This window comes from Sapajus apella, unplaced genomic scaffold (assembly GCF_009761245.1).
Source record: "Sapajus apella isolate SASKATOON/1434 unplaced genomic scaffold, GSC_monkey_1.0 scaffold2, whole genome shotgun sequence".
Lineage (NCBI taxonomy): Eukaryota > Metazoa > Chordata > Mammalia > Primates > Cebidae > Sapajus > Sapajus apella.
The window spans coordinates 2,769,072-2,791,900 of record NW_022436942.1 but is presented as its reverse complement, the minus strand read 5'-3'; the positions used below and the strand labels follow the sequence as shown (position 1 = coordinate 2,791,900).

Here is a 22,829-nt window from a genome sequence, read left to right as displayed (position 1 = left end):
AGTGCAGGTTATAGAGGTTTTCCTGTGAAGCCTTTTGTAAGAGTCCAAACAGAACAGTTTTTCGAGCTTAACATTGTTAATATTTTGGACTGGATGATACTTTGTTGTGGGCTATCCTGTGCCAATGTGCCATGCTTAGCAGCATCCCTGTCATCTACCCACTAGATGCCAGTAGCACCCCATCCCAGTTGTGACAACCAGACATGTCTCTAAACATTGTCAGATGTCCTGGGGGGTAGGGGTGGGGTGGGGACAAAATCAGCTCCAGTTGATAAATATGTAATGGAGAATATTTATATTCAAGAAATTGCTTTTAGTTGGCATAAAGAAAGGCTTAAAGAAAATCTATCCAAGCATACTTAGTAAAATGCAATAATCTCAAATTTTGGTTAGACCAGAAATAATTGAGTGATCCTTTAACTAGGAGGTAATAAGACAGAAGTTTGGAACATAGGCTTTGAAATCTATGTCAACATACATTGACTGACTAGCTCTGTGATCTTGGCAATCTATTTAATGCCTCTTTCCTTAGGGCCCTTACCTAAAATGTAAGGATAACTAGTAGTTTCCACCTATCTCACAGGGTTATTGTGATAATTAAATGACATAATGTATACAATGTGCTCAGCACAGTACCTGACATGAGTAAGCCTTCTCCAGGTCCTTGAACGTGTTCAGAGCATTCACTCTCAGATGTTCCATGTGCCCAGAACACATTTCTCCCTCCTCTTGGTCTCCCTGGCTCCTTCTCATCCTCAATATCTCAACTTAAGTAATTCCTCTTAGAAAGGTCTCTCTGTCTAATCTCCCGACAGCCAATCTCTATTGTGATGATCAGGCATAGCACATTTGTAATACTCACCTTCTCTTACAACTTTTTATGTTTCCCTTACTATAAGTTCTATAAAGGCCAGAATCATGTTTGTTTATTCAATACTGTGTCCTCCACACCTAGCATGGTGGCTGGCCCAGAGTAGGGGCTCAACAAATATAACTATATGAACGAATGAATGAAGGAATGACACACAGGCTTTTATTACATTATCATCATCATCATAATCATCAATGTTTGTACTAAGCAAGTTAACTACTCTCCTGTTTACTAAAAATATTTACTTTTTAAATTTTAAGGTCAAAATGTCGCAATAGTAATAATGTATGAAATAAGTACAATAGATCATTTGGTTGAGCATCAACAGTCAAGCCTGCAGAGTTGTATAAAGCCTAACATTTACAGAATTACACAGAGCTGGGCAGCCAATTATCCTGGGAGATCCTCACAGTATGAATGACTTCGAAGACCTCCTTGCAGGAGAGTGGCCCTGGCAGTTCTCTCGCTGTGCCTTGGGAGCCCTGGCTACCACGCTGTGAGTGACACTCGGATCCTCCTCTAGGCCCATTGGGTCAGCCCTCTTTGTAGACTCTGGAAGAAGGAGTACTAGCTTTGTTGCTGGTTCACTAGCAAAGCAACATTTTGTCTTGAAATCAAACCACAGTTAAAGTGTATTTGCTTTAAAATAAAGGAAGCAATATTAAAGAAATATTCAGAGAGAAGACCAATGCAGGGATAGGGCCACTGATACTTGGAACACAAAATAAAATTTTGTGTTAATAAATTTTTTAACATTATTTTTCATACTATGTTAAGGGGAAAAATGTTGAATTGATAAAGAAATAAATACTGATGACAACAATCTGAACTTTGAGGTGGCCAAAAAGATCCCAAGAGCCATTTAATTTTACCCAGCTATTTAAACTATGTCCAAGTTTTCAAAATACCCCTTTTTAAAAAGTGACTTTTTTTTAAGTCATGGATAAAGATGGAAAATGAGGAACACCTGTAGACCTTAATTTGAGGCTGTGGCAGACTCTGCAAAGTGCTGAAAAATGCTGTTTGACACCAAGACAAGATACCAAAGTGGATCATTAAAGGGACAGTGTGAGTTAGGACTAACCACACTATCAGTGCATTCAGTATGCGTTCAGACTAACCTCAAATTAGAAATGTGGCCGACATCATGTATCTGGGTTTTGGCAAAAAGGCTTTGATAAAGAGTCTCATGATATTCTTTGAAAAAGGATACAGACACATGGGCTGAATGATATGAACACTTTCTTTAAGAGAGCTTTCTATGTAACTGAAGAATCACACAAAATGCAACCATGTCCATCTGAGAGCATGTTCTAGTGCTTAGCGCTGCGTTGCTGTCCTATGCATTTTTGGCACCTTTAATGGAAATAAATCTTCTAAAACAAAGCTTGGCAAAAATAAAAAAATCTGTAGCCAGATGGCAAATATCTTACATACAGCTTCCATCACATGTTTTCTTGAAAAAAAATTGTAAATTTTACAATCATTCTTAGCTCAAGGGCTATATAAAACTGAGAGCAAATCATATTTCCCATGGGACATAGTTTGCCATCCCCTGTTCAAGGGTGTATCAAAGTTTAGGACATAAGGGAGAATAAATATATTGCTTGACAGGATAGGATCTATACAGACATCATGAGGTTCATGGCACATTAGAACTGGAAGGGTCCTGAAACCTAGAGATCATCTGGACAAAGACCTCCTGATCTATTCACTGGTCAAACTGGGACATCCGGGGATTATGGGCTGGCAGAAATATATTTAAAAAAATGCTTGGGCTTCTATTTGAAATCCCAAACTCCTAATTATATGAAAACGAGGTGGCTGCTTATGACTTGACAGCCGAAGCAGTGAAGAATGGCATGTTAGCAGAGTCAGCCAAATATGGGTCCAGAGTGTGATGTGGTCCTAAACTCCAGTATCCAGAATAAGACAGCACCTTTCAACTGCTTGCCCTGGAGTATCATGGCAGTAGTCACTGTTATAATATGTGAGGAAGGCTGAAGAAATTGGAGGTGTTTAAACTGGAGGATGTGAATAACAGGATTTTAGAAACTGCAGAGCACAATAATGCTATATGAGCCAAGAATGAGCTGGTTCTTATTGTAAGCCTTGACTGGGAGAGCAGGCGGCAGGGGAGAGAAGTGCTGGTGACAGCTGCCTACAGTGCCAATGGCTGCTGGGACACTGGATAGAATGTATTCATGTGCTTAATTCTCTCTTTAAGTCAAAAAGCATAAAATATTTAGTCAGTAAAAGGGTCTATTCATTTTTCCTCGAGCAATAGTCCAACATCTCAGGTAAAAGGCTGTTAAGGAAAGAAATACTATCATTATGACCAATCAAACTGTGTGGTCCCAGATGGAAACTGGGGAACTCCACGCTTACACTATGCTTAACTCTTTCTTCCCTTATCTTTCCTAAGTCTAACTTTGCCCTCTGTAGATAAGACACATCAACTCCTACTAAATTTGCTCCTTTTTGTATATGACAATCCTTGAGATATTTGAAGACATACGCTCCCTAAATCTTTGCTGCTTCAGGAAACATCACTAATTTCTTCTACAGTTCATTAAGTCTCACACATGCCATAGTTTTCAGACTGCCACATCCTATGAGATCAATTCAGAGTTTAAAATATTATTTTTATATGTAAGGTTCCATTTGATCCTGTGGAGGCAGGGAAAGTTTCATTCTCATTCTGTCTTTCTCTCTCTTTCTCTCTCTCTCTCTAGATAATGAGAGAGAGAGAGAGAGTGCATTAGGCAGGCAAGTCAACTGAACAAAGTCCAGGAAATTTGCATTACTTGTCTGACACGTAGAGTTAGAGAGTGTGTCAGGTCCAGGATTATTACCAAGTCTTTTGAGTTCTAAGACCATGCTCTCCCAGATCCTGTATTAAAGGCTACACAGTTCAAAGGGACTCAGTTAGTGTGGTTTGAAATATGGTAATAGAATCTTCAGCAGCACATACCTCAGGGTAAATGTGCTAAATCATCCTGAGTAGAAACAATATAAGAAACAGGATGGGGGGACAAAATGACCAATGTGGGCATCTTTCTCCAGTTCAAATCACCTTGGTTCTTTTACCCTCTATTCTTCTATTTCAATCCATCACGAAATTTCTAGAGACACTCCTAAGAGGTAATAATATTTACCAAATAAAACTTTAGAGATATCAAGTTCATACCATCCCAAATTCCTTTCTACAGACCTGTATTTGAAGCTGGAATTGTGGGTGAACAGTTCTCCTTGGCACATGTTTCCATCATGGAAGTTAAAGTCATGGTAGGCACTTGATGACTGCCTAAGAAAACACAAAGGAAAATATGACATAGAGTCAAATATGCACAGGATGAAAAATGAACCTACAGTTCTAAAGACATGTAAATTAAAAGTATACATACTACAACTTAGCTGTGTTTCTAACGTCCTAGGGAGTTAGTATGAAACTCTGAACACAGTTTTGCCTATTGAAGCAATTTTGTAAAAGGGGAGAATAGGTTCATAGGCCTACCCACTAAAAGCCTTTTATACCTTTTTTAAAGTGGCTGAGATAAAGTATTAATACTTTAGACCTTTACCACCATTTGTAATAATGTTTCTAACGGCAAACTCATTCAGGTTCTGATTTGGGATGCCAGGAATGTATTCCCCTCAATGTGGTTGGCAGTCCCTGAGCCCTAAGCTGCTGGTTCCTATAGCTGAGACAGGGACTGCTGGTGGTAGTGGTTCTAACAGTCAGGTATAGGCTCCAGGGAACAGGGCATCAAATGCCTTGGGGAGCAAGAATTTTCTGCCAGATCTGTGTTCAGGATCTTCTATTCTTCCATAGTCCCCAGGAATCCATCTGTTTCCTGGCTCACCACCTATTTTCCTGACCCAGAATAGAATACAAAACAGTCACCCTCCTATTTGTATGAAACAATGTTTCATTTTTAAAAAAATGTTGTTTTTGTTAGCAACAAATATGAAGTAAAGAGATTCCTCTCAAACCTATTTTTCACATAGAGCAGTCAAGGGAAGTCTTCATGATGCAGAGACAGGGGTGGGTCTAGTTGTACCTACAAAGGGCTGTGGCAGTACTGAAGTACATTTCCAAGCAACACCACACCATGGTTACCCTGACTCTGACTCATTACCTGAGATGGGGTAGAAATGGCAAAGGAAAGCTGGAGCTTGTTGGAAACATGATGATGAGGAGGAGGAGGCAGAGTGAGGCTGGGGTTGTCAGCCACACAAACACTGGAGCTAACAGCTGGCGTCCTCTCCAGAAAGGGTCCACAGATTTACCTCCATCCCCTGAGGGTGGCCACATTCCCATTAGCCCTGACTTATGGGTGGGTGGGTGTTGGGGGTCAGAAAGTGAGAGGAGAGGAGTGTGTCCTAAGCATCCTGCTAGGCTCCAGAGGCCCAGAGCTGAGGCCTGGGAGAGCAATAGTTAACTAGACGACATAGAGAGATACAGACACAATTATCATTGAACAGAGAGAGTGAAATACAGGTTATTTTTTAATGTAGTGCATTAGAGGAAGAAGAAGTTAATTCTATGAGGAAAAAGACCCAGAAAGCTTTTTGGAAACAGGTCCATCTAAAGGAGTCATAGGACTTAGATTCAGCAAGATAAGGCGGGGAGCAAAGGGGACGATTCCAGGTGCAATGTGTCTGACAAAAGGCGCAGAGGCCAACAAGGCATGGACCAGACAGAGCGACCAGAGCTACTGACCACCACTTTGAACCAAGAACCCCACAGCCACTGCAGATCCTAAGGCTGTGAATCAATGAGAGACAGTGAGAGCTGTGGTTGGAATGAGGAATTTGGGCAGGCAGAAGAGAGGCAGCAGGTAGGGGAAGCTGCATAGGCAGCTCTTGCAGAATTCTGGGTGAGTGGAAATGAAGGTGAGTAACAGGAGGGTGGCCCTGAAATGGGGAAGAAGGACAGGTGTGAGCAAGAGAAACTGCCACCTCCGCTTCTCAACAGATACTTCCCTCTAAGTTCCTAGACTTTTCTAAGACATCAATTTCCTGAAAATTGCTCAAGTGGTGGTTACTTCATCTATCAAGCCAGATTCCTCTGGTCCTACAGGCAGAATCTGTGTTTCCAATGCCATTTGCTAATTACCCATCCTCTACTCTCATGGGACCCTGTGATGGCTTCACCATTCAGCTTTAGAACTCTCAAGCTCCCCTCGTTGCTCCCACCAACTGGTTTTCTGATCTTTCCTTCTCATTTGCTGAAGAGTTGCATACTTCTCTGCACGCCAAATTTCACTGGCTACCTAGAGGTATCCTTAACAATGTCACTCAATACATAGTCAACTTTGTGAGCAAACAGTGTCCAATACATGAAAGAATAAGCTTTGTGCTATGCATCAATAGAGACAATATATGGCATTAGAAATGAAATTTAAGATATTATGAAAACAAGGGTGTTTTTCCTAGGGCATCATGTCGTGTATAATATCAATTTATGAAACAAACACTCTTAATCTATGAATAAGGGTTTAACTTTGTTAACTGTTCCCATATTCTGGGTTTTCATAGCATTTATAAAAGCTTTATTTAACAGCATTCTATATGAATGTGCATAAATATTTTTTAGTAAAGAGTTTGAAACTTCTGGTCTACTGTTGCCCATTTTTTAAAAAGCAAAAAAAAAAGAAGGTATTTTAACAAGGAAAATATTTATATGCATAACACAATGATAATCAAATTACTATTTTTTAGATGATTTATAGGAAAAATCTATAGAGACAGAACATAAAATTGTGGTTACCAGGGGTCAGATTTGGGGAGTAGATAGTGACTGCTTCCCAGGCATAAGTTTTCATTTTTTTCCTTAGTTAATGTAACTAATGTGGAGGTTTTGGGGAGCAGATGGCTTATATATACATACACACACACATACATATACACAAACACAGGTCCCTATATTTATACCTGCAAAACTCTAGAAAAACACTTGAGGAAGAAAACAAGAAAGACAGCAACAGTAAGTATTTTATATTCTTGTGAATAAAAACTAATATCTAGGTATAAAATTTAGGATAGTCTTAAGTTAAATAACTTCCAGTCCACATAGATGATGTTTCCATTCTGTGCTTTGATGACTGAGACTTACTAATAGACCTAAATACCATTTATTTATCCCATAATCTGAGATACTACTATATATCATCAATTTAGTAATTAAGAAATGTTTGTTAAAGGCAAGAGAGAATATCATTTGCAAGGCATCACTAATTAAATCCTGGTTTTATATTCAATGGTTTGAGGAGACAGAGTGTCATTGTTTGGTTTCTATTTTCTACAACTCATAGTCAGCAGAATCACCCAGAGAAACCATTAGCAAAGTACAGAACTACCCAGTGCAAAGTGATTTCTACCCAGCAAAGCAGGGGAGGAAGAAAAAGACTAATACACTTCAGAAGCTTAACCAAAACAACAAAAGGTAGGAAAGGGGGAAAAACACTTTAGAAAGCACAATAAATAAAAAATTCAAAATAACACAGAGAGAATAAACCCTAACACCACAGGAATCACACTGATTATAAATGGATGGTGTCTAACCAGTCAACAACAAAAATAACGATAGTATGTAAACTCTGAAAGTCACACACTGATAGATTTGGTCCATTAATCACAATATTTTGAGCATGTCTTCTTCCTATTGCTCAATATTTTGAGCAAATTTCTTATGATCTGATGGTTTCAAATCAAAGCATTTATCATTTTCAATTATTTAAGTATAATATGATATACTGTGATCAAACATGTATGGAATAATGATTGTGAATGATGCTAGCTATTGTTTTGGGGAGACAGGGAAATGAGGAGGAAAAGGATTCCGAAGTTATTATCCTGCCCTGAAGTTGTTGACTGTCTTTTGGAATATTGTCAGCTTTATTGAAACTTTCTTACTGAGACTAATTGGGATGATGTTTCTTGTATAAATATTTCCCTATACACATTGACAGCTAATATACAGTCTAAGAGTACTTCACATTCCTGACTCTTAGTAGTGATCAAAAACATGTTCTCAAAGGAATGAAAGAAAACATTTCCTGTATTCGTGTTTATCTGTAATCCCGTTAACAAGCTATGCACAAGTCACATCTGCCATCAGAGAAACCTCGTTTAGTGGTAATAGCAATACCTGTAACAGGAGTTCGGTTTTTCAGCCTATCCACTTCCATAGTGAAGTCATCTTTCAAGAAAAGGAACCCAATAATGGAAAACAGGTAGACAAGGATGAGAGCCAGGACTGCAGTTAGAATAATAGAGCGGCCATTTCGTGTGACACTTTTTATGACATTCAGCAGAGTCTCTTCTCTGTACACCAAATCAAAAAGCTACAAAAATAAAGAAAACATGAATAAGAAAAAAAGGTGCTGGAGGAAAAAGGTAAACAAACATAATTACAAATATAAATCCAAGCCATTCTAGTTTATATGTAAAGAAATAACCTAAACCACCTTAAAAATGAACCAAAGTATTTATTTCCTCTTCAGCTGGAATGTATTAATAAACTGTTTTTCTGGAAAGATACATCTAGCACAACATATAATATGCATCTGTTGGTTTCATAACCAGCATAATATCAATTTATTAAAACATTATAGAAATTGCTTAGTTTTACATTTGAATTTTGAAAACTTACATTGTACTTTATCAGCTTAGCTACGTATTCTTTATTTTTGGTCTTACTGATATTCCGCAGTTACTTCTGGAATATGTAAAATGGCTAAAGTGAGAATGCTGAATTAGGTCCTCCTAAGTGATGAATAATTGACAAATTCATTAAATGTATTATTTAATCAAGGGATTAGAGGTGAAATTATAAAAACAGTTTTATGAGCTTGATGCAGTGAAAAAACCATGAAATTTAAAAATATTTGGGAAATACAAACATCCTTCCTTAGTAACAAGGTATGATGAGGAAAAAAACCTATTACTTTAGTATATACTTTTGTAAAAGGAAGTATAAACAAAAATATAATATGCAATTTTGCTAATCAACTTTAATAGGTTACTACCTCTTTTGTCTTTTGTAGTAGAAAATCTATTCACTAGTCAAGGTATGTGTTTGCAATCTGTAGCTGACACTAAGGACAATTTTATTTATTGCTACATTATAAACTTGAAATTATACATCGGCAAGTACATGTTTTATTATTAAAATCTGGTTAAATGTAATAAAATCACATTCACTTTTAAAAAGGTCTAAATATCTGTTTGGAAATGAATAGCGTTTTAAAAATTGGAATGATTGGGGCTTGTCTTCTATCTGTGGGCAGTAATTAGGGTTTCTGAACTGGCTGGAATGATCAATTATGTGTCGTATACCCTTTCAGGCCCTTTGTTCTATTTTTTTTTCTGAGTGCTGAGGGTTATACACTTACTGTCCAATTTAATTATAGTCTTGCTGTCTAGATATTAACTTGTTTGCTCATCTTAGGAAACTGCTATTTTATGATGGTTAAATTTTTTTAAAGTCTATTTTGCTGTCTATCTCATGGAAGGAGCAGACAGCGTTAGAAATAAAGTCAATATTATTCAGCACAGAGAAATTAACTAATGCACATTCAACTTCCAAATTGTCGACACTGTGGCTTATTAAATTTACTTAAGTTGTAAGTTGATGTAGTCAAGATTTTTCTTTAACTCAGTAGGGGTATAAAGAAAAAATCTGGCAACGTGCTGAGGTCAGCTCTCTAGAAAGTTTATAGCTTTCAGAAGCTCCTGGGATGCTAGCTAAAAATGCATATTCCTGAGTTCCATTTTAGGCCCATGGAATCAGAGTTTTGTGAAAGCTATTGATATTGGACAGGCTGATAGCTCTTTCCATTTGTTTCTGAAAAGAAAATCTAGAGTGTGGTTTTTACTACTCTGAATAAAGGAACAACAATAGTGGGTACAACAGGGAATTCATATTCAAATATCTTTTCAAATACAAAAAAATCTTTTAAAAATATGCTTACATATCTTTTTTTGGTATTAGATACATTACTATTTTCTTGTAGGATTAAACATCAAAATGGACTATATTCTTTTCAGAACCAACCCAATAAAAACAAACTACCATCAATACGGTAAGATTTGAAAGATAAAAGACCAGAGGAAAATAAAATTAGAAAAGGGAGTTAATAAAAACATAAACATTTATGTACATCATTTTGCAAGTTTTTCATATTATCTGATATGGTTTGGCTCTGTGTCCCCACCCAAATCTCATCTCGAATTGTAATCACCATGTATCAGGGAAGGACCTGGTGGGAGGTGATTGGATGATGGGGTGGTTCCCTCCTGCTGTTCTTGAGAGAGTGAGGGAGTTCTCCAGAGATCTGATGGTTTTAAAAGTGGCAGTTTCCTCTGTGATCCTCTCTCTCTCCTGCCACCATGTAAGACATGCCTTGCTTCCCCTTCACCTTCCGTCATGATTGTAAGTTTCCTGAGGCCTCCCCAGCCATGTGAGTCAATTAAACATCTTTTGTTTATAAGTTACTCAGTCTCAGGTAGTATCTTTATAGCAGTGTGAGAACAGACTAATACATTATCTGTTTAATGGATCTTGATATTCCTGGTCTCCCATACTAACCCTATCCATTTTATAAACAAGAAATTTAAAGCACAAAATTATATAAGCTCATCAAATTGTATATATTAAATGGGTACAGCTTTCTGTCCGTCAATTATACTTCAGTAAAGTGGTTTAAAAATTATAGAATATCACATGTCAGTCAGGTAAAAGTGCTGGGTATAATAGGACTTGACCATGACAGGTTAAAAAAATGGACTTATTCTGGCAAATCAGGACAGAAAGAAGATTCATTTAGATTGTTATAACAGAAAAAATTATCTATTGCTGAATAATCTAACTGAACCGCCTACAAGTTTATATGATAGTATAATAGACAAATCTCTTCACTGTGGCTCTTTCAAGTGTTTGAGGGTATATGGAAAATTGGCCTCATTTCAGTCTTCTCAAATGGGTGTGCTAGAGAACAAGGAGACAGGAGGTGCTGGATTTATCCCTCATGACTCAGGCAAACTCCTCAACAAAATGTTTTTAGATCTTTAACTTGTGTTCAGGAATCATCTTATTGAACAATACTCTCTACTGCATGCCAACTATGAACTAGAAATATAAATAAATTGTTCCTATTGCATCATGATGGTAACCTGATAGTGCTTTTTAAGTTTCAAAACATTGTCACATATTTGTATTCACTCCTCTCCTGGTTTATGGCTATAAAGCAGTACATATGTAGGAAGGTAAATCAGAATTTCAAAAAAAAGCAATCTTTAGAAAAAAATCGGAAAGAGTCACTTAATGAGCTAAATATATGTAGAGAAGTTTAACAGCAATGACATATTAAACCGAAAACCATAAGATTGCTCTTAAAAGAACTGATTGTCCTTTTTGCTATAATGTTTTTTATCTCCCTCATTTTACTTATATGCCATTCTAAAGGTACACATAATTTCTGATATTATAAATAAAATACAGTGATTTCAGTACCACAGAAAATATACTCCTGTTTTGCCTCCCACACTCTGTAGGGGAATCTTTAAATGTAAAGGAAAATATTAGTTGGCTGAAAGCAAAAGCAGCCCTTGTCATGTGAAGCCTGGGTCAAGAGGTGGGGTGATTGGTTGCTTCTCAGAGAGGAAATAAAGAACTCCATCACCTGTGTGGTTACCCAAAGAAAAAAGGCTACAAATGATAATAATTCATGCTTTTCCTAGGAAATTTTAAAAATAACATAATTTGTCCTAAATGTCAGGCTTTGCTTAAAAAAATATCAAAGGAAGAGGCATAAGAAGCAGCAGCATTGTGTATTTTTTCAGGAGTGATTGTCCACATAGAGATGTACTCACCAGGAAGCTATAGAAGAATTCATGGACAAAAAGGCCCAGCATGCAAACCAGGACATACGCCACGTGATAGAGAAAGGCCATATCCAGGATGACTGCTCGGTACCCACGGGTGAACGTGCCACGATTTCCAACAAAACTCACCAGAAATACAATTTTATTACAAAGCTGAAGGGAGGAAAGGATTAGAGATTACTGTCTTATTTATCCTGAAACTCACATGGATGAAAACTATTATTCATAAAGTCCATGACTTTTTGACATGGATGAAACTATTATTCATTAAAATCTATGACTTTATGACATGGATGAAAACTATTATTCATAAGGTCCATGACTTTTTTTTCACAATTTCTCATTTTGTAGTTTTTCAGCATTGCTTACAAATTTGCATGTAAACATAATACATGCAAAACTTGCATATTTTGTGGTTCTAAGAAGAGAGAGAATGATTAAGAAACAATGCAGTCAAGACAAGCCTGGATTTAAATATTGGTTCTTCCATTACTGTTATGTGACCTAGTTCATATAACGTTGGCCTTGACGATTTCTTCTGAAAAACCGGAATAAAAGAATTTCCACCGCATAGAACCTCTCAGAAGAATAAATGATATAATGTACTTGAAGCCCTTAATATAATGACTCCTAAAAATATTAATTGTATTACATTTTTTAGATTAAAAGTAATATATAAAATGTTTTATGATGTAAATATAACAGAAAAATATATTTTCAGGAAATATCCAGAGATCTGTTCTTGATTTTGTGTTTTTATCCTGGATTTTTCCCACCATTTTAAGCAAGTAAGTGATTAAAATTATTTTTCCATTTAATTTACTTTATATACACAGAAAATATAAAAATACTTATATACTTGAGTTAAAATAAATATAGCACATACGTATTTTTTCTAATAATAATTCAATCAACATTTTGGAGTGTTTATAATGCTTCTGACCATGTAGAGTATTTATATTCAAACTACATTTTATATTGCCTTTTGTGGCATAATTTTGGAATGCAGAAATGTATACTGAGATCATTTGTCAATAACAACGATCTGTGTGCACTGATTTATAAACTTAGCACAATCTATTTGGTTCTAGAATCACTGCAGTATTTACAAACTGAAGAGCCAATTTTGTGTCCTAGTCATCAAGGAAAGAATTACAGATTTCAGAGGTTTACAGTTTGCTCTTCCTAATCATTCTGAGTTCTTTAGGTTATCTAATGGAACCATACTTGTCTTTAAATGTCCAATCCTAACTTTGGAAAAACAGGTTGCTCTTTGCAACATTGCTGATTTATTCAATATATATTAACAAATCATGGAATGACTTTTAAATAATGTAAGAAGGACCATAACACTTTGATAGATGCAAAATTTGAGGGATTAGAAAGCCTTTCCCTTTCAATTTCTGAAGTTCAAATTAATACAAATGAAGTGAGAAATGGGTTGTTATTACATATTTTGAAGAGCCAAACATATTAACAACATAGCAATTAAAAAGGCTAAGCCTTTCCTAAATTTCTCCCCTGCTGATTAAGTATCCTCTCAATAATCGATGTTATCACTTCATTCATGTCTTACTTCACTGTTTAGTGTTTCATCGTCAATATTTTATGTTGTTATTAAATATAGCTGTAGCATAATGGATGTCTTTATATTTTCTGCCCAAGAGCAGTTTTAATATTATAAGAAGTTATTATTTTAAAACCCAGGAAATACAGAAAAATGCTAATCTATATGATGTATTTAACAATAAACACCCCTGAAAATGGTAAAAAAGAGAGTGTCCAGAGAAGTAATATTCAGTAATTAATTATTTAAATTGTTTTGAATGCCATTATTTAAATGCATACTATTTATCTTGATTTACCCACTAGAGTTCATCAATATGAAATAGAAATAAGTTCTATAAACATAAAATTAATAACTGGAATCATGAGTTTTCAGAGGGACAAATGATATGTTTAAGATACATTGTTTATATGATCTCTGATTCTCTAAATTAAATCATAAAAATTATGCAGAAAAACTATAAGCTCCATATACTGAGGAAAAAAATACGGTATTTAAATTTGAATTTAAATTCTCAAAAAGAACAATATGTTTCATTTCTCAAATAATGTAAAAACAAGACTACATTTCTTCCTAAAAGATACTCCACCATTTCACCTGAAAAATAAGAATTTCCCTTATTTGTTTTCAGGTTTGGGGTTTTATTTTTGAACCTGGATCTAAAGCTTGATGAATAGATTCCTGTTCTCTTCACTAAGTCTTGACTTGGAGTGGGGTTGATACTGACAGTGGCATCTACTTATTTCTTTTGAGATCAAAAACAGGGAACTTGTGTCCTTTTTTTCAGAGTGTTCATATGAAGGGGAAATACATGCAATAATAAATGATTTGGGTGGGAAAGAAGTTGAGCTACGAATTCTCCTTTCTTCATGAAACTTACAAATTGGTTTCATACAGCATTTTCCATGGAAGCTTGGAATATTTATGCCAAGAATGAGCAAGTTGCTAAAACATTCTCCCTTTTCACATCATGAAAAAGTTGGCATCATCTAACCAGTCCTTCATTTGTCAATACAATTATAGCAATGGTCAATGTGAGTGATGATATGTGGACGGTGTACCCAGGAAACGGGGCAAGATGGTCACAAAACTGTTCTGAGCTGGTACTAAGAGGTTGCTCAAGTCAACATACAAATACCAATTTGAAGGACCATAACTGTCTCATATATATATTTTTTCTTACTCTGTCTATTATTCAAAGCCACCCTTGATACAGTTTTTGTTGGGAATGAGGTGAATTGTGTGATGGTGGGGAAAGGGTTAGAATTAAAACAGCATCAATGCAAGCTTTGGGACAGTCTTTAAAAAGTGATAATACACCATCCAAATGATTTATAAATAGGTCTTCTAAAAGCAAAAGCAAAATTAAGGTTTGTTTGTTAATTAATGTATACTAAAATAAGTTCATTACATTTATTTAAATTTATTTAATTAAATTATCTATTTGCTGATTATTTATGAAGTTAATTATTACTAATTATTTACTAAATAAGTTAAATTACTAATTATTAACTAAATTATTAATGAATGTAGTTAATTTAATTAGTTAATAATTTAGTAAATAATTTATATAGTGTATATGAAAATACTTCATTGAATAACTTATTTAGCTAATAAATTATGTAACTAATAATGTAACTATTATTACTGAGTAATAATAAAATACTACTTTATTGAATAATTCAATTAATTAATTAATTAGATAATTTTAGTTGAATAAGTTATTCAATAAAGTAGTGTTTTCATATATACTTTATTGTTATGTCTTTGCATGACTTTTAACAGTACAGTACAGTGGAAAGACACTGGGTTAGAAGGTAGGTCATCTGGCTCATCAGAAGGCCAGTCTTGGCTCTGTCACTAATTTCTTGCTTTGGTAAACCCTTCTGGTGTATACAGGACTTTGTTTTCTAATATCTAAAATGAAATGCCTAGATGTGAACAATCCTTAAGCTCCCTTATAGCTGTAGAATTCTATGTGATATCCTTTAAATGTTACTATTTTATTTGATCACCGACCTTTATAGCTGCTTTATCTTTGCCTTTATACTATTTATTTGGTACTCTGTCCCTATCAAGAATTCTATCTCCATCTTACATTGTTCCTATGGGAAAACATGACCTATTTTATAGGAATAAATTGTAGAAAGAAAAAAGACTATGTACTTATTTATTGAAAAGTAAAATTGAATTTATGATTTAACACCATTACCATATTTTCATCAACCAGGTAAATTAACCTTCTTACTAAAAATGAGATGATTTGATTCAAAAATCTCCATTTCAGGGGCATTACACCTAAGGCAGAACAAGTTTCTAAGATCAATGTGGAAGGCAAAATTCGCATGCAGTCAAAATCACCCTGGAAATCTCTTAAATTGCTGACAAAACAGAACAGTAAGCACAGGTTATGTAAATGGTAGCATCTCTTACTAAATTCAGCTCATTCTAGTTTAATGCCAACACTGGACATTGGAGCAGTTTTCTGTTCCTGCAACTAGAAGTAGTTAGGGGCATTCAGTGACCATCTTATATGAAAACGGGTGTGCACACATGTGTGTGCACACAGAGAGAAAGAGAGAGAAAATATGAGTTTTTACTCCTAATATATCATTTAATTTGTTTATATTAAATTAATATATGGTGGAACTCAACCTTACAAATTAGCAGTAACATGAGACCTCCCAGAAAGCTATCTACAAGTAAGCAACTAGGGACAATACTCTGTTAAATTTGAACACAGTGGCTCACTGTTAGTAGACTAGCTAGCTATCTGCTAAACTCCATTTGCTTCTTCTCTCTGCAAATGGTGAGATCAAGTTATTAAATGAAGTATACATTTCCAGGTACTATTAGAAAGGAGAAATCATTGTAAATAAGAAGTTCAGAAGATACTAAAAGATCTTTTTCTGATATTTTAGTACATTGCTATTTATTAAAAATCTGAACAACAAAAATTAACAGAGTGGTTAAACAGATAATATAGCACCCAAACGTAGTTATTACAATGAGGTTTTCAAATAAATTTAATGGCATGAAAAAATATTAAGTGATCCCAAATTTATAAAATGTGTGCTTATATTTGTCAGAATGTATTAATTTCCATTACCAATAACTAACAGTGCAGTGCAGAAGGAAGAACACTAGACCGGGTTGTAAGATGTGCTTTATAACCGAGAAAAAAAAACTTGAATTTTTAAAAATATCTCCAATATTGTGATCACTTCTGTGACAAGGCAACCTAGTTGAAATCTAAACCAACTCCTAGTTTTAGAAATGAATAAAGACAATAAAAAGGAAGCACAATAATAAACAGAAACCAGTACTAAGTGGTCAGAAAGCAGGTTGAGGGTTTTCCTCCCACTTGATTCCTTTTCCAAAAAGAAGACTTTCTGTATTGGCTTAACATTGTGAAAGACAGAGTCCAGAAACAACTCTCTGTGAACCAAAATACAAATATTTTTATAATCATAATAAAAATGTTTTACAATTAAAGAATGCTGCATATATTTTTACAGATAGTTGGTAAACAGTTGCCATTGTTCCTATTCTATCATTATCACTGTTATTAACCTTTTCTAAATCTTTTCAACGTATCTCCTTAATAATCCAGTGAGGATAAATCAGGCTTTAATATCTTCCCTTCACTAATGAGAAGAATGAAATTCAGAGGCTTGCTGATTTGCCTAAAGTCTAGAACTCTGATGCTCATTAAGGCAAAACTGTCAGGCAGATGTCTTCTTTTGCTGTTCTTGTTTCTGATACCTATAGTTTTAGCACTTATAGCTTCACCTCTTACACAATGCAAACTTTTAAGTGTAAATCAAATTAATAAATGTACTAAAAGTTAGGATACAAAACATGACTAATTGATGTTTTCCTGTATTTATTTCCTACCTCCTAGATAATGATAAACCGTAGATAGCTTTGTAGTGAACTTTTTTGTTTGTTTGTTTGTTTTGAGACGGTGTCTCGCTCTGTTGCCCAGGCTGGAGTGCAGTGGCACCATCTCAGCTCACCACAACCTCTACCTCCTGGGTTCAAGCAATTCTTCTGCTTTAGCCTCCCAAGTAGCTGGGACTACAGGCACAAGCTACTATGCCTAGCTAATTTTTGTTTTGTTTCTGAAACAGAATCTCACTTTGTCACCCAGGATGTAGTGTAGTGGCCTGATGTTGGCTCCCTGCAACCTCCACTTCCCAGGTTCAAGAGATTCTCTGGCCTTAGCCTCCCAAGTAGCTGGGATTACAGGTGTTCACCACTATACCCTACTAATTTTTGTATTTTTAATAGAGACGGGGTTTCACCATGTTGGCCAGGCTATTCACAAACTCCTGACCTCGCATGATCCACCCACCTCACCCTCCCAAAGTGCTGGGATTACAGCCATGAGCCACTGCACCCAGCAGTGAACTTGTTATGTTAAAAATGAAGGTAGATGATATTCACTACAACGTTTTTATTTTTTTATTTTTTGTGGAAATGAGGTCTCACTATGCTGACCAGACTGGTCTCAAATTCCTGTCCTCAAGTGATCCTCCCACCTCAGCCTCCCAAAGTATTGAGATTACAGGCAAAACCCATAGCACCCAACCTAAAACATTTTTGTTAATCCACGTAATATTAAAATTACAGATAAAATTTTTTCTATTAATATCAACAATATCAAAATGACAATTATTCCACTGAATGTGTTTGTCCCAAATGAAAGTTGTTTTTCCTGGGTCAAATACTCCGAGCTGGTAGACCATAATGTATCCTTTGACTGTGCAAACAGATGTTCTACGCTGTAAAGGCCATTAGAGTACCCACAGATTTATACAGTTAGTAAGGGAGAGATGGTGCATATCTGCATGTATATTCTTTCTCATAAAGAAAGTGAAATATAAAATTTGCCTCTCCTATGAAGAGTCATTTGCTATAGTGGAATTATTTTCGCCAAACCAGGCAAAAGTTATCTTCCTATCCTGTCCCACAAGGGGGAAAAAAACTCCAAATGTTTTTGGTTTCCCTCAATAGACATTAGAATGGTATGCCTTATCTCTTTATATATTCTTGGTCCAAAAACAAAGGAAATGCAAATTGGTGAGTATGACACATCAGCTTCTGGATGGCAAGAACCATTTCCTTTATCGTCTTGGTATTTTTAGTGTCTATTATATAACAGAGACCCAGTAAATGGTTATTATTTTTGGCCTAACTCTAGCTATTATTTCATTTTGTCATTATTTGGATTTTTTTTTCACTTGGATTCATGTCTTCCTGAGGGCCAGTTACCAGTTTATAAATATTATTTGTTTCTGCAAATAATATAGTTCGATATGCAATGTATGTTTTTTTTTTTAAGTCAAACACATAGGCTTAGAAAAATTTAGACAAATTCATGACTATTTTCTAATTTGCTTGGTTGTAATACTGTAAAATTAGCTTATTTGCAAGGCATTGAAAGTACATGTTCGGTTCATGTAAACACTTCCTGAATGTTTCAATGCCAGCTGTTAAAGTAGAGAAACATGGAACTGGGAAGGAGTGAGGCAGGTAGGATTAAAATTATAAATGTGACAACTTCTGTCCTCAAGAAACTTACAGAATATTTGGTCCTTTACAAAATTCTTTTCTGATAGATTTCTTTGTAGGTATAGTACACTTCCCTTTATTGAAATGATTGAGGATAACCGGTAGTTTGGTTGCCTGAATGTTCTAGCTAATTGGGAGCTGTCAAATACATCATGTCTAATTTTTGAAGAATTGTAAATATTTGCTACATATTTATGTGCAAGCCACTGTAAATATATAAGAATATAAAGATAACTGTTTGCTCATTCATTCACTCACTCATTCATTAATTTATTTAGGAAATATTTACTGAGTACCTATAATGTTCTTGATATTGAATGATCAATCCTTAAGCATGGTATAATGTAGTAGGGGAGATTAGTTCTAATTACAGATACCAGAATATAGGACATTACGTTAGAACCCAGTAAAAGATCAAAAGTGCTCTAGGTATTCAACACATAGATTAGCAATACTTATTTTCTTACCTGTCCATTTGTTATTTCATCAGTCTGATGATTTACCTTTTAACATCCCTGTATGGCTGTGCCATGCATAACGTTGGCTAGTCCCATTGAAATTGTATTTATCAGGTAAAATTATTTCTATAAATTTATCACTTGCTTTTTGAAGTACTACTATTCTGAAAGTACTACTACTCTGGTTTACTTATTCTAAACTCACCTCACTCAAGCTTAAAAATATGCTTCCTTATTCTAATACTTCAAAATTTGGTCAAAGATTATTCCTCTCTGGCTTTAGTAAGTTAATAGCATTTGTTGTTAATAGTATACTCTTTTTCACATAAAAAGAGCCAAATTTAATATTTCTCATATAGAAATCTTTTCTTAGGTCATTTGATGAAAGGTATTCACTTTCAAAATTCTATTGAACATAATTTAATCCTTTTTGGATGATTTAGGATGTCACTTTGGAATATTAACAATGGCTCAGTCATTTTTGTCAATAGCTATGGGTATAGGATGCAGAACACATTAAAACTGGATTGGATTAAATTGATGGCAGAACTAGGTCATGCCCCAAATGTAACTGTCTTAAATATGGCAATCTTTTACTTATCATTTTTTTTCCACTCAAAATTAAATAAAGAATGTATAAATTATGCTTTGGTTAATTTAGATTTACAATAAATTAGAATTCACTATGCATACATGAATTAAAACCATACAGTTACATTTTTATATTTCACATATTTTTAGGCCAATTCTGTAACAGTACAAAGCTAAGTAAAGTACTTACATTAGCTGCACCAAGAAGTATTAATGTAGGCCCAAGACCTATTGTATATATTGATCTGAGCATTATTGATACAAGAAATGGCCGAATACCCACAGGCTTGGAGAAGAAAAACAGCATAGATGTGCAGATCGCAACTGCTATCCAAAGAAGAATCGAGAACAATGGAGAAAGTATACCTGTAAAATATGGAAGAAATTTATTGTTACTAAGAATAAAGCTAAAAAATGCTAAAATATTTGCTACTCTACTTTATATGCTACCATAAGTCAGAGCCATAATCCATTAAATTTCAAAACAACCCCTTCTACATTCTTAATATTTCAAGGAAATGTCTTTGAACACATTACTCATTATTACATTTCCAGAAAGTTTGTGAATACTTTCATGCTACTTAAATACTCACTAGTTAATGTTCCTTTTATTAAGTCTGAGAATTGTTCATTTTTCTCTCATATGGGGATGATTTGCTAAATACATTTGATAGACATCTCTCTTGGGAACCTTAATTCAAAATCTATGAATAATGACCATTAGATATATAGCTAAATCATGTGAAATCATTAAAAAATTAAATTCATACCTTGTCTTGTCCTATTAGTATCAAGTTTCCATATTCCAGATTTCTCTGAAGAATCTAGTAGAATAACTAGCCTTTATAAAATAGACATAACCTTTAACTGCTGAACACACTTGCATATATATGTGTATGAATATGAGCACAAGTGTGTATTTGAAGGCCAACTCAACTTCTAAATAAAATTTTGAGCTATTTAATCATCAGAAAATTCACATTCCAAATACCTTAAAAAATGAACTTCGTTACACATAAGATTTCTTAGGAACTCCCAAAAGGGAGGTTCAAAATATTTTTTCTTAATAAGTAGTACAATTCATTGACATTTGCACTGACATGTGCATTCAAGGAATCCCTCTCTGAAGGTCATGTTGTGCCACATTAGCAGAAGTAAATTAAAAGGCAACATTCTTGGGCTGATTGGATCAGCTCTGGGGCATCAAACACGTGTCTGTAGGCTAACATAGAAAGGAAACAACAAAATGGAGATTTTCCACTAGGTCCTCTGGCAAATATTCAATAACTGTCTTATTATTTTGACCACACCTCTTATCTTTATTTATAAAATTTGCTACTGCATGCAAAACTCTTCAAGGGCTTGGTGTGCATAGCTTTTGTAGTGTCATCAGAACCCTGGGATTATCTGACTCTTTTAATGAATTCTGTATAAACTGTTAGTTCATAGTGTATGCAACATCTCAAAAATAGGTAGAAAGATCCTGTCAGCTGTTAAAAGACAAACAAAAAATCAGATAATGAATAGCACTCGTTTAAGACATGTTTACTTTTGCAAGGTTTGTTCTTATCATGCTGTCTCCTAAAGCAAACAATGATGAAAGGAGCTTGGGAAGAGAGATTTGATATTACCCCTCACCAAATTTATAATCTGATAAGATTAATTTGGAGATGGGGAAAGAAAAAGGGTAAACTGCTCTGAAAGTTATCTTCAATTCCTGTCTTCTTGCAGTGCCAACATACAAGTACTCTACTCACGTTTATGATGATGTTGGCTTATAAGCGCTCTACATCTACCAAAATATAGGCTGACCACCAACTGCCTTGACCTCACAGCTGTATAAGAGCCATAGAGTAAATAATGCCTTCAACATTCTCTCTTGCTTATTGGGACTTGAGACTCCATCAGAATGTAAATTCTAAAAGAGTGAGGACCATCTCTAGGCCTATCATCATGCCTGTTATGCAACAACAAACAAAAATTTGTTGATTGAGTAAATAAACAAAAATCTATTCCGTGAGTTTGTTTTGAGTAAATAAAGAAGTCTCCAGTTATCTATTTCCCAAGTCACGGAGCTTAGCTTTTAAGTTCACCAATATCTACAAGGCACATTTTTAGCTTTGAGCCAGTTATTTGACTTTTCAGTGTAATTCATAAGCAATGTCTTGGTGACATCCTTATTCTAGGATAATTTGGCATAAATACTCACATTGTGCATTGTCACTAATTCCTGATAAGCTATCCACCTCTTCACTATTCTTTCTAAGACAATACCTGGTTTGCCAAGATTTCCCCTTGATCAAACAGAAATTATAGTCATGCACTTAAAACTGGGTGTTCGATCCCTTTGTGAAAAGGACTCAAAAAGTGTCTAGTATAGCAGCTTGCACATACGTTCATACTAAATATATATTTGTGGAATGAATAAACCTAAAAGTTATTTAAAACAGCTATTGACAATGATGTTTGTAATTATCTTCTGTAAGAATGATCATATTGGTTTCTATCTAAAGATTCAATGCTAAAAAAAAGAACTCAAGTCTCTCTGAGAAACTCTAGAGAAGACAGTATAGATTTTCTTTGAGTCTTGTTCTGTCAGCCAGGCTGGAGTGCAATGATATGATCTCAGCTACTGCAACCTCTGCCTTCCGGGTTCAAGTGATTCTCCAGCCTCAGCCTCCCAAGATGCTGTGATTATAGGCACCCCCACCATGGCTAAATTTTGCATTTTCAGTAGAGTCAGGGTTTCACCCTATTGGCTAGACTGGCCTCAGACTCCTGACCTCAGGTGATCCACCTGCCTTGGCCTCCCAAAGTGTTGGGATTACAGGCCTGAGCCACCTCACCCAGCCAACAGTACAGATTTTCAAAG

General features: G+C 35.1%; 1 protein-coding gene across 6 annotated transcripts in view; it reads right to left on the bottom strand.

Annotated features, from left to right (window-relative positions):
• The window catches only part of ITPR2 (inositol 1,4,5-trisphosphate receptor type 2), a 492,164-nt gene that overhangs the window by 67,177 nt on the left and 402,158 nt on the right, over positions 1 to 22,829 (bottom strand). For all 6 annotated transcript variants that reach the window (XM_032284102.1, XM_032284097.1, XM_032284122.1 and 3 more), the window contains 4 exons: positions 20,148 to 20,323; positions 11,753 to 11,917; positions 8,028 to 8,223; positions 4,086 to 4,178 (listed from right to left, as the gene is read on the bottom strand). In XM_032284102.1, the coding sequence (XP_032139993.1) occupies positions 4,086 to 4,178; positions 8,028 to 8,223; positions 11,753 to 11,917; positions 20,148 to 20,323 (630 nt within the window). The remainder of the gene's footprint in view (positions 1 to 4,085; positions 4,179 to 8,027; positions 8,224 to 11,752; positions 11,918 to 20,147; positions 20,324 to 22,829) is intronic.